Here is a 16,169-nt window from a genome sequence, read left to right as displayed (position 1 = left end):
CGGCTGTGAGGCAGCAGTGCTAATCACTGTGCCACCATGCAGCCCTTTCCTCAATGACCTCTAAATCTCTTTGTAGGAAGGGATTTTGTCATTGCCTCAAACCAGCAGTGGTTCTACTTCAAGATTGTACAGTCGCATGATATTCTCTGAACCCTCCCCTCTCCAAAGCGGAGCTTGGGCTCAACATTAAGGATGACTGGTGGGAGGAGACTCTTTTTCGGGATCAACAACACACCCTCTTATGCTTGGTTAAGCTTAATTCAGTTCAAACTTCTGCACAGAATTCACTTTACCAAGGTCAGAATTAGCAAGTTTTTCTCCAATGCAAGCAACAAATGTGGCAGATTCTCACTCGCCCCTGCAGACCATGCCCACATTCTGGTTGTGCTCGAAGTTGGCCAATTTTTGGTCTTCCTTTTTTTGGTACTCTTTCCAAAGTTCTAGATATTGATCTACAGCCTTGTCCTTTGATAGCCATACTTGGAGTCTCATCTGCACTGGTCACTTTCTCTAAGATTGAGGCAGACATCATTGCATTTGCTTCATGAATAGCGTGCAGGTGGATTTTATTAACCTGGAAGTCCCCCAAGCCACCAAATGCTTCATCCTGGTTTGATGACTTAATGCCTTTTCTGCATTTGGAGATGACTAAGTATGCCATTAGAGGATCCACTGAGAATTATTTTGTAGCTGGCAACCATTGTCTTTCCTTAAAGAATTAATTACTATTGACTGTGAATTTTCTGGGTTTTTTGTAGTTTTTGTTTGGCAGTTTATTGGAGGGTAGAATTTTGGTACTGTGTTGTTCTTTATCTCTTTTTCCTCTTTTGGAAAATCATTTAAAATAATTTATTTTAAAAAGTCCAAATCCACAACTAATATGATCTAGAAGGACAAGGGCAGCAGACGCATGGGAACACCAACACCTGGAAGCTTCCCTCCAAGCCGCACGTCATCCTGACTTGGAAATATATCACCGTTCCTTCACTGTCGCTGGATCTAAACTATTGGAATTTCCTCTCCGACTTCACTGTGGGTGTACCTACACCACATGGCCTGCAGCCATTCAAAAGAGGCAGCTTATCACCCCCTTCTCAAGGGCAATTAGGGATGGGCAATTAATGGTGGCTTTGCCAGCGATGCCCATGAATGAATTTTTTTTTTAAATTGCAGATTGTGGACAGGCTTTGGGAGTCAGGAGGTGAGTTAATTGCCACAGAATCCCCAGCTCCTGGCATAGTCTTATAGCTACAGTATTTATGTCGCTGGCACAATTATGTTTCCAGTCAATGATAAACTCAGGATGTTGATGGTTAGAAATTCAGCAATGGTAACACTGTTGAGCGTCAAAGGGAGGTGGTTAGACTCCCCCTTGCTGGAGATGGACATTGCCTGGCACTTTTGTGGCTTGAATGTTACTTGTCACTTATTGCCGCAAGCCTGAATATTATCCAGGTCTTGTTGGACATCCGCGGCTTCAGTATCTGGAAGATACAAATGGTACTGAACATTGTGTAATCAGATCAGCAGCAAAAATCCCCACTTTGACCTTATGACAGTGGGAAGGTCATTGTCAAAACAATTGAAGATGCTTAGGCCAAGGACACAGCCCTGAGGAATTCCTGCAGCAATGCCCGGGACTGAAATAGTTGGCCTTCAACAACCGCAACCATCTTTCTTTGTGCTATATATGACAGCAGCCATTATAGAAATTTCCCCCAATACCCACTGACTTCAGTTTTCTGAGAGCTTCATGATTCTAGATGATCTAATGCTTCCTCAACGTCAATGGCATCATGAAGCTCTAAGAAAACTTAAGTCATCCGGATTTGTATGGTGCAATTATTTCTTGCGTTATCAATGTGACGATATCACCTCATTATTAAAAATCACCTTTTTTCACCTTAGTATCCATACAGTACAGAGGAAGCCATTTGGCCCATTGAGTCTACACGAACCCTCTCAATGAGGACCCCACCCAGGCCCACTCCCATGCCCTATCCCCGTAACCCCACCGAATCTTTGGACACTAATAGGCAATTTAGCATGGCCAATCCACCTAATCGGCACATCTTTGGAACTGTGGAGGAAACCCACGCAGACACGGGGGAGAATGTGCAGACTCCACAAAGTCATCCAGGGTCAGAATTGAACCCAAGTCCTTGGCACTGTGAGGCAGCAATGACAACCACAGTGCCACCATGCCACCCATAAATTCTGACTTACTTACCTGGATGGTTCCGGAAATGAGAAACTTTAGTTATGAGGATAGATTGGAGAGGTTGGGACAATTCTTCTTGGAGAGAAGGTGGCTCAGAAAAGATTTGATCGAGATGTACAAAATCTTGAGAGAGCTGGACAGAGTAGACAGGGACAAACTGTTCCCGCTTGTAAAATAATCAAGAACAAGAGGACACAGATTTAAAGTGATTTGCAAAAGAAGCAAATTTGACGTGCAAAAACATTTCTTCACACAACGAGCAGTTCGGATCTGCGATGCTCTGCCTGGATATGTGCTGAAGGCAGGTTCAACTGAGGCATTCAAGAGAGCATTCGATGATTACTTTAATAGAAGCAATATTTAGGGGTAGGGAGAAAAGGCAAGGGATTGGCACAAAGTCATAATGTTCGTTTGGAGAGCCGGTGCAGACACTATGGGCCTGATGGCCTCCTTATGAGCTGTAACAACTCTGTGGTTCTGGATTGTTACACAGGAAATGTTAGACAGAACATTCCTGGTCTAACATCTAACTACCTATATGACCCCCATCTGGCTACCATCTTAACTCCACAAATACTCTGCTACCTGACCCAAATAGTTCTCACCATCCTATTAGCCCCCTGATCCCCCTGCAACCCGACCTGACCAGCCCCCACCACCTGACTACATCCCGACCTGACCAGCCCCCACCACCTGACATTCCCCCCCCCCCCCCCTCCTCCCCACAACGACTTCATAAAGAACAAAATGAAAGATGGCATTAAAATGCGTATGTCAAAAAAACAGACACAGGAATTTGACCAGAATGCATCAACCACTCAGATGAATTCACAAGAATCTTTCCAGGCTGATAATTTATACATTGCGCAATATGAAATGAAAATGAAAATTGCTTATTGTCACGAGTAGGCTTCAATGAAGTTACTGTGAAAAGCCCCTAGTCGCCACATTCCGGCGCCTGTCCGGGGAGGCTGGTATGGGAATATGCGATGCACAAATGGTAGGGGCATATTGAACTTGTTTTTCTGATATTGCACCAACCTCCTGCGCTGATGGATTGAAAACGTTGTTACCTGACCATGAGAGCTCTGCAGCTGCCCTAACTACAGGTTCAGATCTTGCTGACAATGTGTAAAGAAAATCCGGTATTGATTTGGCATCTCATTGCCTTTCCAAGAAGCCTGATGTCGTAAGTGCTTCGAAATGTGCCACAGCAACCGTCTTAATGTAGACAAGTGCAGACTTGACTCAGTAGAACCCTACAAATTGCAATGAAAGGATGAATGACTGGTTAATCTATAAGCAGACAGTTTTGAAAATGATTATGTAGGAACATTTTACCATGAGCAGCAGTTATTTTGATGTATGCCCGCGGTGTTGTGCATATCACCTTGTGAGTGATGAACAATTATACTATTGCACTTGGTTTGTTCACAGTTTGACAAATGAGCTAAAACCATTTTCAACTCATCACAGTGGATAATGTTAGGTGGTGCTTTTCTCCCTGGAATTCAAACAGGAACTAAGTCTGATCTGTTGCTCTGATATTTTTCACAGGTGACATACGGATCATTTGACTACACTTCACTGTTGTACCTCTCCGACTATCGGACTGATTTTGGCGGTGGACGATTTGTGTTCGTTGATGAACTTGCCAACAGGACAGTAGAACCTCGGATAGGTAGGTTTTTTTTTACATCTGCTCAATACCCAGAATCCAAGTAAAATGCTTGAAACTTCTTCTTAACAGTGTTTTGAACCTTATGGACTACATTCTCCGATTCTGCAGCTGTGTCCGCAGGATCTTACGACCAAAACGTCGCCGCTGCCCCCCGCACCGATCCTCCGCTTGGTGGGGGCTAGCAGCCACGCCGTGTAAAGCCCCCGACTTTACCTGCTGATATGGCCAAAGAATGCCCGGGTCCGTGGCTGCGCATGCGCATGGCGGTGCCCCCGATTCAAACATAAAAACGCATTCCCCGGCCGATCGTCGAACGGGATTTTAGCGTCAGCGATCAGAGAATCCAGCCCTATGTTCTTCAAATTGCCCTCCTGGGGAATAGAATGTTTTGTACTGTTGACACTCAGTCACAGCATGCAATGTGGAGGGAAGGGGGAGTTTACCAGCCATGGGACCTCGCTAATGGGCCGCCTGCTCAGAATGGTGGCCAGATTGCGGGATTCCCTTGGGTATCACTCGCAATCCTCGCCATACAGAAATTTACACAACGAATGATTGGGAATCGCTTCCTGATTTTCGCCCTTAGTTTTGATTGCTTGAACACTTCTCCCAGCTTCTCCATTCACTTGAGGATGCCGATGCCGAGGTGAGCTAGCCATGTGAATGAATCCTTATTCCTTCACAATGTCATGAAATCATTCATTAGCAAATTGTGGACCATTCTCTGACACAACACTGTCCAGGATGCCATGATCTGCATAGATTCCCATCAGTGATTGAATAACTACTTCCACCGTGATGCTGTGCAATCTGTTCCCTTCGATCCAGAGGGAGTAGTAATTAGTGACAATAAGAAATATCTTGCTTTTAAAATCAAATATATTCATTTCCAGGCACTCCCATGGTTTTGATGGAAACGTGGAAGGCGATAGAGGTTATCTTTGCTCTTGCCTGTTCATTACACACATATGGAAATTGGAAATTAGTTCTTCAATACAACAAGTAGTGTCGGACCACCAGACTGATTGCTGGGCTCTTGCTTGACATTTGCTATCCCTTAGTGGCCTTGATGAATGTTTTGGAGAATATCAAGCTAAAGTGTTCTCAGGATAACCATTCTGTCATTAAAAACTAGGATAGCATCAATAATTGTGACGAGCTTTCTCTGTTAATAGTACTGCGTTGTTAGGAATATACCCCAGCCATCCTTCCAGACATTATTCCTTTATCTGGACACATTCATCATCTTGCTATTGGGCTTGTTTTGCCTCTTGCAGCTTCTTTGCAGTAACCAGTAAGTGTTTGGTAATGAGTGACATACACGCTTCCACCTCTTTGATGAAACTCAAATCCGCTATTTTGGCTCCTTCAGCTGAAATTCTTGATAGTGAACCTGCTGTTGTTTGGTACTTCCCTGACATACTCAGTTACTGAATCATATCTCATTAGTCTCACTCTGAAGTGTTGAATTCTCAGCGGCATCTTTGCGCTCTCTGTCATGTTCAGAGGAGTGACTAAAGGCTGTTCGCTTTAAATTTTGTACCCCAATCCCATCGCGTGTGTGAGGACCTCTCGCACATCCATATTGCTGCCAGTATTTCATTCTCAACTCTACGACCATGCTGTTTCCTTGTGGAGCTGTGTACAAAGATGATAAACCGCTGCTGTAGCATGTGCTCAACTTCACCCTTGACGTTGTTCAAGAGCTGGATGAGGGAGCTTCCTCAGTATGGAGGCAAATTGGTTTAACATCAACTCTTAGGATAACATGGCATTGAGTCTTCAGCTTTCCCAAGCCTTTAAATAATACTAGAAATTCATTCCTGAATGGGATACTGTACTGCTCATCAGCAACTTCGTCAACTTAAAAAATTAGCTTCAATTCTAAGCATGCCTCCCTGCTTAGCAACGATGACTCTTGGTTCTGTATTATCGTCATATTTCTCTATCCCGATACATTAATTTTGCTGTCCTATGACTTTCAGTGCCAGCTGGATTTTGCAACTGAACGGATGATGGCTGTGGTGTAATGTGCTTAAGCCACTTTACTTCATCTGATAAGGCTGAAATACTTGTCCCGGTATCTAATTTAGACTGCGGGGTGTCCATCTACGTCAGGTTTAATGCTCCAGTGTTTATTTTATGTTTCAAGCACTTCTCCCAGGAAGGTTATTTCATTTTTCTTTGGTCCTTCCATTTGTATGCAGTTTGGCTTGAATACTTTTTCTGTCTTTTTGCAGGCTATCCGTGTTTTAGACTGGCAGGCAATTTTGAAATGTCCTCACATCCCACAGATGGGGGTGTTCTGCTTCCCCTGCTGAGCATTCTTCACGCTTGTGCAGTTGTTCCCGCAACACCAGGAGCATTTCAAAGTGGAACCCTGACCCCCGTTTTCGCAGGTTTCTGTTTCGATGCACTTTTCCTCTTCTGGCCTACGCATTGAACTCATTTATTTCCAAAGGACCTCACTTTCCCCGTGAATGCTCTATTTTGCTTTCTGAGCTGAGTTTGCATCACCATTTTTACTGCTTCAATGAGATTTAGATCTTCTCTTGTTTGCAAGAGATTTGATAGAGCTTCATCGAAGACCCTGACTACTGTGCAATCATGAATTAACTCTTCCCTCAACATTCCGTGGCCGCCACTTTCTTGCCAGACAGTTTAGATCGTTGATGAACGAATCCAAGCTTTCTGCTGGTCTTTTTTTTGCCCTTTCTTTGGTTGCATTTTTGTAAATGCTGAAATGTGAATCAAATATTTGGAGGATCTCACGGTGAGAGCTCAACGTGAGAGGTTTAAGTCTCATCAACTCCCGCTGTCGCTATTACATCATTGGCAATAGCTCCACTACATGAAGGACTGATGTTGATCCTCTTGTTTCTTTTTGTGAAAAGCAGAAACAACTCTATGCCTGGAAAACCTCTTTTGCCAGTTTTCTCAATACCGAGGAGAATGCTGGAAAATCTCAGCAGGTCTGGCAGCATCTGTAGGGAGAGAAAAGAGCTTTGACAAAGGGTCATCGGGACTCGAAACGTTAGCCCTTTTCTCTCCCTACAGATGCTGCCAGACCTGCTGAAATTTTCCAGCTTTTTCTCTTTGGTTTCAGATTTCAGCATCCGTAGTAATTTATTTTTTTCCCCAATACTGGGTATGTTTTGAGCCTTCAGCGCTTCGGAAAGGCTCTGGGAGCGGCACAGTGGATCCCATGCCAATGGCAGCACGGTAGCACAGTGTTAGCACGGTTGCTTCACAGCTCCAGGGTCCCAGGTTCGATTCCCGGCTTGGGTCACTGCCTGTGCGGAGTCTGCACATTTTCCCCGTGTCTGCGTGGGTTTCCTCCGGGTGCTCCGGTTTCCTCCCACAGTCCAAAGATGTGCAGGTTAGGTGGATTGGCCATGCTAAATTGCCCTTAGTGTTCAAAACAAAACAAAAGGTGGGGTGGGGTTACGGGGATAGGGTGGAGGTGTGGGCTTGGGTAGGGTGCTCTTTCCAAGGGCCCGTGCAGACATGATGGGCCGAATGGCCTCCTTCTGCACTGTAAATTCTATAATTCTATGATTCTATATCACAAACTCTAGACTTGTTGCCTGTTCACTGTTGCTGCTTGTTGATTCTGATCTATGCTCATTTCTGTCCGGACTCCGGGTCTGTGTCTCGACTTGCACCTACTGCACCCCCAATTTTCCAACTTTTTTGGTGACTGTTCAAAGTCTCAGCAGGTCTGGCAGCATCTGTGGACGGACTCATTGGGTGGAATGACCCCAATGACTTCGGGTCTGTGTTTCGACTTGCACCTACTGCACCCCCTTCCAACCACAGTACCACCACCACAGAACCCTCCTCGCCCTCCACACGCAGGTCCCCCACTTTCCCCACAGACCACCCCTCCCCCCTTCCAACCACAGTACCGCCACCACAGAACCCTCCTCGCCCCCCACATGCAGGCCCCCCCTTTCCCCATAGACCACCCCCCCCCCCCCCAAATTCCTGGCACTACCCGGGCAATGCCTGCACATGACCATGCTGTCCCTGGGGGCTGTACTCAGCTGTGTACGGCAAGTTCTGCTCGGCAGGTACACATTGTGGGGGACTTGGCGTGACTCAGTTTACATGTTGTCAAGCCGACTGAAATGGATAATCCAACAGCGGAGGGGGGAACCATCAGGCGTAAAAACCTGATATTTAAATGTATTTTAATTGACAAATATGCCTGGGTGAGTAAAATGTCTGATCTTTGGAGTGAGTCCTGAGTGGTGGGGGTGTGGTGCTTTGTGCCATGTGAGAGTTTGGTGATGTGATTGGTAGGAGATTTTAGATGAAGATTTAATCACTAATGTTAACCATCCATGTGAGGTCAATTGACCCTCTTGTGGTGCTACCACCAGGTCTTAAAGTCTAGGCGCCTTTCTGGTGACCTGCTCTCTCTCCCTTCTGAGGGTGGTCTTTGAGGTATTCTCCAGGCTCTCACGGAACTATGGCATCTCTCCTCCTACCGACCTCTGCCATTAATGCCTTTGTCACAGTGGAATCCTATCCCTCTCCTGGTGTTCAATTGTAGTAATTTACATTGCAGCAATATTTCTGTGCAGCTTCCCATTAATAAACAGGTATGTGTGTCTGTGTGTGTGAGTGTGCACACGTGTATTGTTATAGGGAGGAGAGACGGTTCCCTCTGATTCTTCCGTGGCTGTTTCTAGATGCCTTTCTCTGTCTCTCTCTGGGTTGAAGTTTCTTCTGTGGATCTTCCATTTCTTGTCCTTTTCAATGCTTTTTGCAGATCAGCCAACCTGGCCACCATTATTAGGTGGCCTTTGGCAATTCCGAAGTCTTCTTTCCCCCTGTCATATTCGAAACGGTCAAGGTTGTTTGCACTTTGCAGTGACTTATCACGTAGTGTTGTCTTTGGAGGAAAAGCCATCGGGTCAATGGATTTCTGTTTACAGAATTGGAACAGTCATTGAATTGTAATTGTATATGTCTGAGGAATGCATCCTTGTCTCCTTGAGAGATAAGAGAAAGGGGATCGAAACCCACAATTGTGTCTGGTAGCCTGGAGCCATTTTGAACACGGTCTTTCAACTCAGTCCAAGATTTTAAAAATATGAACTTCAGAACAGTTTTTCTGAAATTTGTTCTGTCATAACTGTGCACTGTAACACAAATAAAAACACGAGCTACTGTTCTTCGTTGCTTGGAATACATGCAAATGAATAGTAAAATGGGTTTTAACTCCTGATTCTGCATGCTATACTCAAGACAAAAGCTTGGGCGTCACTATTCTATTTAACCTAAACAGTTTATCCCTTCCACTGTGTATTTGACTAAAACCTCCCTGCCTTGAACAAACTATTGCTTCCATCCATTCATTCTTCTCCATTAATTTTATTTAATTTCTCTGTCCCAAAAGAAATAATCGTGAGTAGACAGTCAGTGCATTAGCCATGTCTGTACCAGATAGAGCATCTTCTAATCATTTTTGTGTCACATAAGTATTCCTGTGTTTGAGGTTTAGAGTGAATTAATGATTCAGTGGTTGAAAGTCTGAAGATTTGCATTTTTGATATTTTTACCGTGACATTTTACGAAAATGCTGCCCCAAGCATAGCATTTCTTGTCACATCTGTGGTTGCACCCCAGCAAGCACATCAGCATAAATTAAATTTCATTATTAGACCAGGAGCAAGAGCAGTGCGCAAGTAACATTTAAATGTCGTTGAATGCAGAAGTCAAAATCAGAGTTAGTCTTCAATGTGTTCTGATCGAATAAAGAAGAATAACTTTGATCCTGTGCATCCGCCAGAAACGGGCTAAGTGGGCAATTGGAATGCTACAGGGAATTTAACCAACAGTGTTCTGCTTGGCCATCAAATGTTAACGCACTTTGGCAACTATAACATCTACTAGAAACTAGTGGGTGAGGATGTGGCGGTAAGGTGGTGGGGATTGGGGCGGGGGTGGGGGGGGGGACATCCTTTTAGTGAGATACAAATTGGACTCTGATCACATCATCCGGGCCCTATTTTATCCAGCAAAAGATATTACAGGAGTTAAGATATGCTTTATAATATGTACGGCAGACGATAAAAGGCTCCTCGAGTTAATAAACTCATGGTGGATCTGATAGTAACCTCTTGTTTACCAAGAATCTATCCACTTCTGCGTTAAACATATTCAAAGACTCTGCTTGCACCACCTTCTCAGGAAGAGAGTTCCAAAGTCTCACAAGATTCTGAGAGAAAAATAATTTGTCTCATCTCCATTTTAAATGGGCAGCCTCTTATTTGTAAACAGTAACCCTTAGTTCTAGATTCTCCCACAAGAGGAAATATCCTCTCCAGACCCCTCAGGATTTTATATGTTTCAATCAAGTTGCCTTTTATTCTTCCAAATTCCAGCAGATACAAGCTTAGCATGTCCAACCTTTCCTCATAAGACAATCCACCCATTCAAGGTATTGGTCTGACAAACCATCTCTCAACTACTTCTAATGCATTTACATACTCCCTTAAATAAGATGACAAATGCTGTGCACAGTACTCTAAATGTGGTTTCACGAGTGCCCTGTACTAGTGAAGCATAACCTCACTACATTTGTATTCACTCCCCTCACTTTAATGCCAACATTCTATCAAATTTCCTAATTATTTGCTGTACCTGCATTTCGTGAATGCCCCATTATGTTAACTCAATGTTATTGCAGTTATGTATGTATGTGTTAGAACATAGAACATAGAACACTACAGCGCAGTACGGGCCCTTCGGCCCTCGATGTTGCGCCGACCTGTGAAACCATCTGAAGCCTATCTGACCTACACTATTCCATTTTCATCCATATGTCTATCCAGTGACCACTTAAATGCCCTTAAAGTTGGCGAGTCTACTACTATTGCAGGCAGGGCGTTCCACACCCCTACTACTCTCTGAGTGAAGAAACTGCCTCTGACATCTGTCCTATATCTCTCACCCCTCAATTTAAAGCTATGTCCCCTCGTGTTGGTCATCACCATCCGAGGAAAAAGACTCTCACTGTCCACCCTATCTAACCCTCTGACTATCTTATATGTCTCTATTAAGTCACCTCTCAGCCTTCTCCTCTCTAACGAAAACAACCTCAATTCCCTGAGCCTTTCCTCGTAAGACCTTCCCTCCATACCAGGCAACATCCTAGTAAATCTCCTCTGAACCCTTTCCAAAGCTTCCACATCCTTCCTATAATGTGGTGACCAGAACTGCACGCAGTACTCCAGGTGTGGCCGCACCAGAGTTATGTACAGCTGCAGCATGACCTTGTGGTTCCGAAACTCAATCCCCCTGCTTATAAAGGCTAGCACACCATATGCCTTCTTAACAGCCCTATTAACCTGGGTGGCAACTTTCAGGGATTTATGTACCTGGATGCCGAGATCTCTCTGTTCATCTACACTACCAAGAATCTTGCCATTAGCCCAGTACTCTGCATTCCTGTTACTCCTTCCAAAGTGAACCACCTCACACTTTTCCGCATTAAACTCCATCTGCCACCTCTCAGCCCAGCTCTGCAGCTTATCTATGTCTCTCTGTATCCTATAATATCCTTCAGCACTATCCACAACTCCACCGACCTTCGTGTCATCTGCAAATTTACTAACCCATCCTTCTACACCCTCTTCCAGGTCATTTATAAAAATGACAAACAGCAGTGGCCCCAAAACAGATCCTTGCGGTACACCACTAGTAACTGAACTCCAGGATGAACATTTGCCATCAACCACCACCCTCTGTCTTCTTTCAGCTAGCCAATTACTGATCCAAACCGCTAAATCACCTTCAATTCCATACTTCCTTATTTTCTGCAATAGCCTACCGTGGGGAACCTTATCAAACGCCTTACTGAAATCCATATACACCACATCAACAACTTTACCCTGATCCACCTGTTTGGTCACCTTCTCAAAAAACTCAATAAGGTTTGTGAGACATGACCTACCCTTCACAAAACCGTGTTGAGTATCGCTAATCAACTTGTTCTTTTCAAGATGATTATAAACCCTATCTCTTATAACCTTTTCCAACATTTTACCCACAACCGAAGTAAGGCTCACAGGTCTATAATTACCAGGGTTGTCTCTACTCCCCTTCTTGAACAAGGGGACAACATTTGCTATCCTCCAGTCTTCCGGCACTATTCCTGTCGACAAAGACGACATAAAGATCAAGGACAAAGGCTCTGCAATCTCCTCCCTGGCTTCCCAGAGAATCCTAGGATAAATCCCATCTGGCCCAGGGGACTTATCTATTTTGACATTTTCTAAAATTGCTAACACCTCCTCCTTTTGAACCTCAATTCCATCTAGCCTGATCGACTGAACCTGAGTGTTCTCCTCGACAACATTGTCTTTCTCCAGTGTAAACACTGACGAAAAATATCCATTTAATGCTTCCCCTATCTCCTCTGATTCCACACACAACTTTCCACTACTATCCTTGACTGGCCCTAATCTTACTCGAGTCATTCTTTTGTTCCTGATATACCTATAGAAAGCCTTAGGGTTTTCCTTGATCCTATCCGCCAACGACTTTTCGTGTCCTCTCCTCGCTCTTCTTAACTCTCCCTTTAGGTCCTTCCTGGCTAACTTGTAACTCTCAAGTGCCCTAACTGAGCCTTCATGTCTCATCCTAACATAAGCCTTCTTCTTCCTCTTGACAAGTGCTTCAACTTCCTTAGTAAACCACGGCTCCCTTGCTCGACAACTTCCTCCCTGCCTGACAGGTACATACTTATCAAGGACACGCAGTAGCTGTTCCTTGAAAAAGCTCCACATTTCGATTGTACCCATCCCCTGCAGTTTCCTTCCCCATCCTATACCTCCTAAATCTTGCCGAATAGCATCATAATTGCCTTTCCCCCAGCTATAATTCTTGCCTTGCGGTATATACCTATCCCTGCCCATTGCTAAAGTAAACATAACCGAGTTGTGATCACTATCACCAAAGTGCTCACCTACATCTAAGTCTAACACCTGGCCGGGTTCATTACCCAGTACCAAATCCAATGTGGCCTCGCCCCTTGTTGGCCTGTCTACATACTGTGTCAGAAAACCCTCCTGCACACACTGCACAAAAACTGACCCATCTATAGTACTCGAACTATAGTATTTCCAGTCAATATTTGGAAAGTTAAAGTCCCCCATAACAACTACCCTGTTACTCTCGCTCCTGTCAAGAATCATCTTTCCAATCCTTTCCTCTACATCTCTGGGACTATTTGGAGGTCTATAGACAACTCCCAACAGGGTGACCTCTCCTCTACTGTTCCTAACCTCGGCCCATACTGCCTCAGTAGACGAGTCCTCAAGCGTCCTTTCTACCGCCGTAATACTTTCCTTGATTAATAATGCCACACCCCCCCCTCTTTTACCATCTTCTCTGTTCTTACAGAAACATCTAAATCCTGGAACCTGCAACAACCATTCCTGTCCCTGCTCTACCTATGTCTCCGAAATCGCCACAACATCGAGATCCCAGGTACCAACCCATGCTGCAAGCTCACCCACCTTATTCCGGATGCTCCTGGCGTTGAAGTAGACACACTTCAAACCAGCGTCCTGCTTGCCGGTGCCCTCTTTCGAACTTTTAACCCTATCCCTGACCTCACTACTCTCAACATCCTGTACACTGGGACTACAATTTAGGTTCCCATCCCCCTGCTGAATGGTTGATATTCTGTATGTGCAAAGCTGGTGAAAAGTCTTTTTATTGAGACCTTCCACATGGCTTCAGACGAATCCACATCCAAAAACCTGCTCTGCAAACTCTGCTTACATTTTGACAGCTGTGACCAATTCCACCACAGCAGCTGAGACACTCCGTAACATTCTAAAACAGGGGTTTCCAATCACCACTCTCGAGGGACACACTTTGAAATCTTCTCCCACCCAAGGCTTTCTCTCTGATGCCTTCATCAAGGATCCACATCCAGGCTTTCATCCTCTCCTCTTGTTACTCCTCTTCCCTGGACCACCACATGCATTCAAGCTTTCATGCAATATCTTAGATACCCAGCCATGCCAACAGAACACCATTGCTTCACAGGCTGTATTAAGGTGTCAGCAATCTTAGGATTACCTCAGCTGTCTGGCTTCTCGCTAGCTGATTTCTCCAGGTCTGCACTTTGCAGCCCTGTCTTTCATGGAGAACCTGTCTCTGCGTCTTTAACCTCAGTGAACAGTACCTTGTTCAGATTCTGGTTCTTTGTTCATTCTACTTCAGTCTTCCTGGAACTCCGGTTTTCATTAACTGGTTTCTGATCATTCTTTCACTTCTGGGACTTGCTTTCTGCCCTTTACATTATTGTCCTGCCTGTGCAAGCAGTTTCTGCAAAATGTGTCTTGCTTCTGGGTAACCTGGTTCCAGACTGAAAAACAACTGCTTCTGCTGGGCGTCACGGTGGCACCATGGTTAGCACTGCTGACTCACAGTTCTAGGATCCCAGGTTCAATTCCGGCCTTGGGTGACTGTCTGTGTGGAGCTTGCACTTTCTCCCCATGTCTTTATGGGTTTCCTCTGGGTGCTCCAGTTTCCCCTCGCAGTCCAAAGATGTGCAGGGTACATGGATTGGCCATGCTAAATTGCCCCTTAGTGTCCAAAAGGTTAGGTGGGGTTATGGATAAAGGCTGGGGGCATGGGCCTAAGTAGGGTGCTCTTTCCAAGGGTCAGTGCAGACTCGATGGGCTGAATGGCCTCCTTCTGCACTGCAAATTCCATGTTTCTATGCTTTTGAGTGTGAGCCTCTAGTTGTTAATCAACAATGTATCTTTTTAAAAGCCTGCAACTATTTTTGGATCATAAAGCCTTGATTACAATGCAAGCAAAGTTTTAAGTGAAATTAAACTGGACTTGCTGGCACCTTTGGTTGATATGAAGCTATGATGTTTTAGCCTTTTCTTCGCATACAAACAGAAACACAAGTTAAGCTTAAACTTAAACATTATTTCTAATATACATAATAAAAATCTAAATTATTTAAACTATCTCTATTTCTTAACAGCATTTCAAAACAAGGTGGTTTAAAAACTGCTAACTGAAGTTCGATATCTGGCAGTACTGAGGAGGTGGGTCCAGCATGGGGTGGTTAGCTGCATTTGGGAACAGTCACAGGCATTGACAGCATTTCAGGCTGAGGACGATTCTGAGCTTTGCCAGAACTGTGGGCCCTGTGGTTTGATGGTACTGCAAGCAGGGCAGCTTGGGTTTGACAGCATTGGATAAGTGAAGTACTCAAACCAAGCAGAAGAGAGGGCACAGGATAAATAGAGCATTGCTGAAGGAGGTTTGCAATTCTGCAGCCAGGGAAGAAGGGTGGAGTGATGTCACAGAGAGGGGAGAAGAAGGAATTTGGAACAAGTTTAGTGTTTGGGGAGGGGTAAAGTTCAGCAAGGAAGGTGTCACTATCGGGGCGAGGGTGAAGGTAAGAGATCGGGGAGCAGGATTATGCATTTCAGGGTGAAAGGGATATTGTAATGGGGCTGGAGTCTGGAAAAAGTGTCTACACTGCTGCAAACAGTGACAGTGGCATATTAAACCCAATCAGAACAGAGCTTCAAGGAAGAGTGGGTAGGAGGAACGGAAAGGCGAGGGGAAGAAGGAAGAAAGAAAGCAGAAACAGTGAGCCATTTAACTCTATATCCATGCAATGCCATGTGCGATCCACTGTTGTCCGCTGATGTTTAAAAAGCTTTGAACTCCCTGTATTATAGTTGGTAAAATAAATCATTGTCACTGCTTGTTTGATGATGTGGTGTGATGTTACCGCTTGCGAGATCACTGTTGAGTTGTGCAAATCTGATCTCTTCTCATTCCACACAACAAAGGCACATAAACAGATTATGGAATCAGATTGCTCAATGCTTTGGTTTTATACAGATTTTCAATCTGTGTGGTGGATTCCGAGACACCAGTGCATCTTTTGAGTTGAGATAATGTTTTTTTTTCATGGTTTATTATCAAGATTTACAATGTTTCTGCAACCCTGAGCAAGTTATTGTCTTTTAACTCAACCCAGATTTTCTGTTGTCCTACATTCAATCTGTTAGGAAACCCCAAATCTAAGGCTGTAATGAAGCAATGAACTACTGCCGCAGTTTTGTAGCCTCCGGCTTTCGACATTTTTATTTATTTTCCCTGGGTCTCTGTGCTCGGTTTAGTTTGCAGTTGTCACTTTTTAACAATTCCATGTTCATTATTTTGCTGTCTTCTCTCTATTCTCATCTTAATCTTATTTTACCTTTC

The 16,169-nt window shown here is 44.4% G+C and overlaps 1 protein-coding gene across 4 annotated transcripts in view; it reads left to right on the top strand.

Annotated features, from left to right (window-relative positions):
- The window catches only part of uts2r2 (urotensin-2 receptor 2), a 185,938-nt gene that overhangs the window by 144,716 nt on the left and 25,053 nt on the right, over positions 1-16,169 (top strand). For 3 of the 4 annotated variants that reach the window (XM_038777112.1, XM_038777115.1, XM_038777111.1), the window contains one exon: positions 3,779-3,902. In XM_038777112.1, the coding sequence (XP_038633040.1) occupies positions 3,779-3,902 (124 nt within the window). Of the gene's footprint in view, positions 1-3,778; positions 3,903-4,795; positions 4,924-16,169 lie in introns of those variants that run through there. The other variant, XM_038777113.1, reaches the window with a different exon arrangement.

The sequence above is a fragment of the Scyliorhinus canicula genome, chromosome 18 (genome assembly GCF_902713615.1).
Source record: "Scyliorhinus canicula chromosome 18, sScyCan1.1, whole genome shotgun sequence".
Lineage (NCBI taxonomy): Eukaryota > Metazoa > Chordata > Chondrichthyes > Carcharhiniformes > Scyliorhinidae > Scyliorhinus > Scyliorhinus canicula.
Note: the sequence above shows the minus strand (reverse complement) of the source record. Positions and strands in the feature narration are given on the sequence as shown.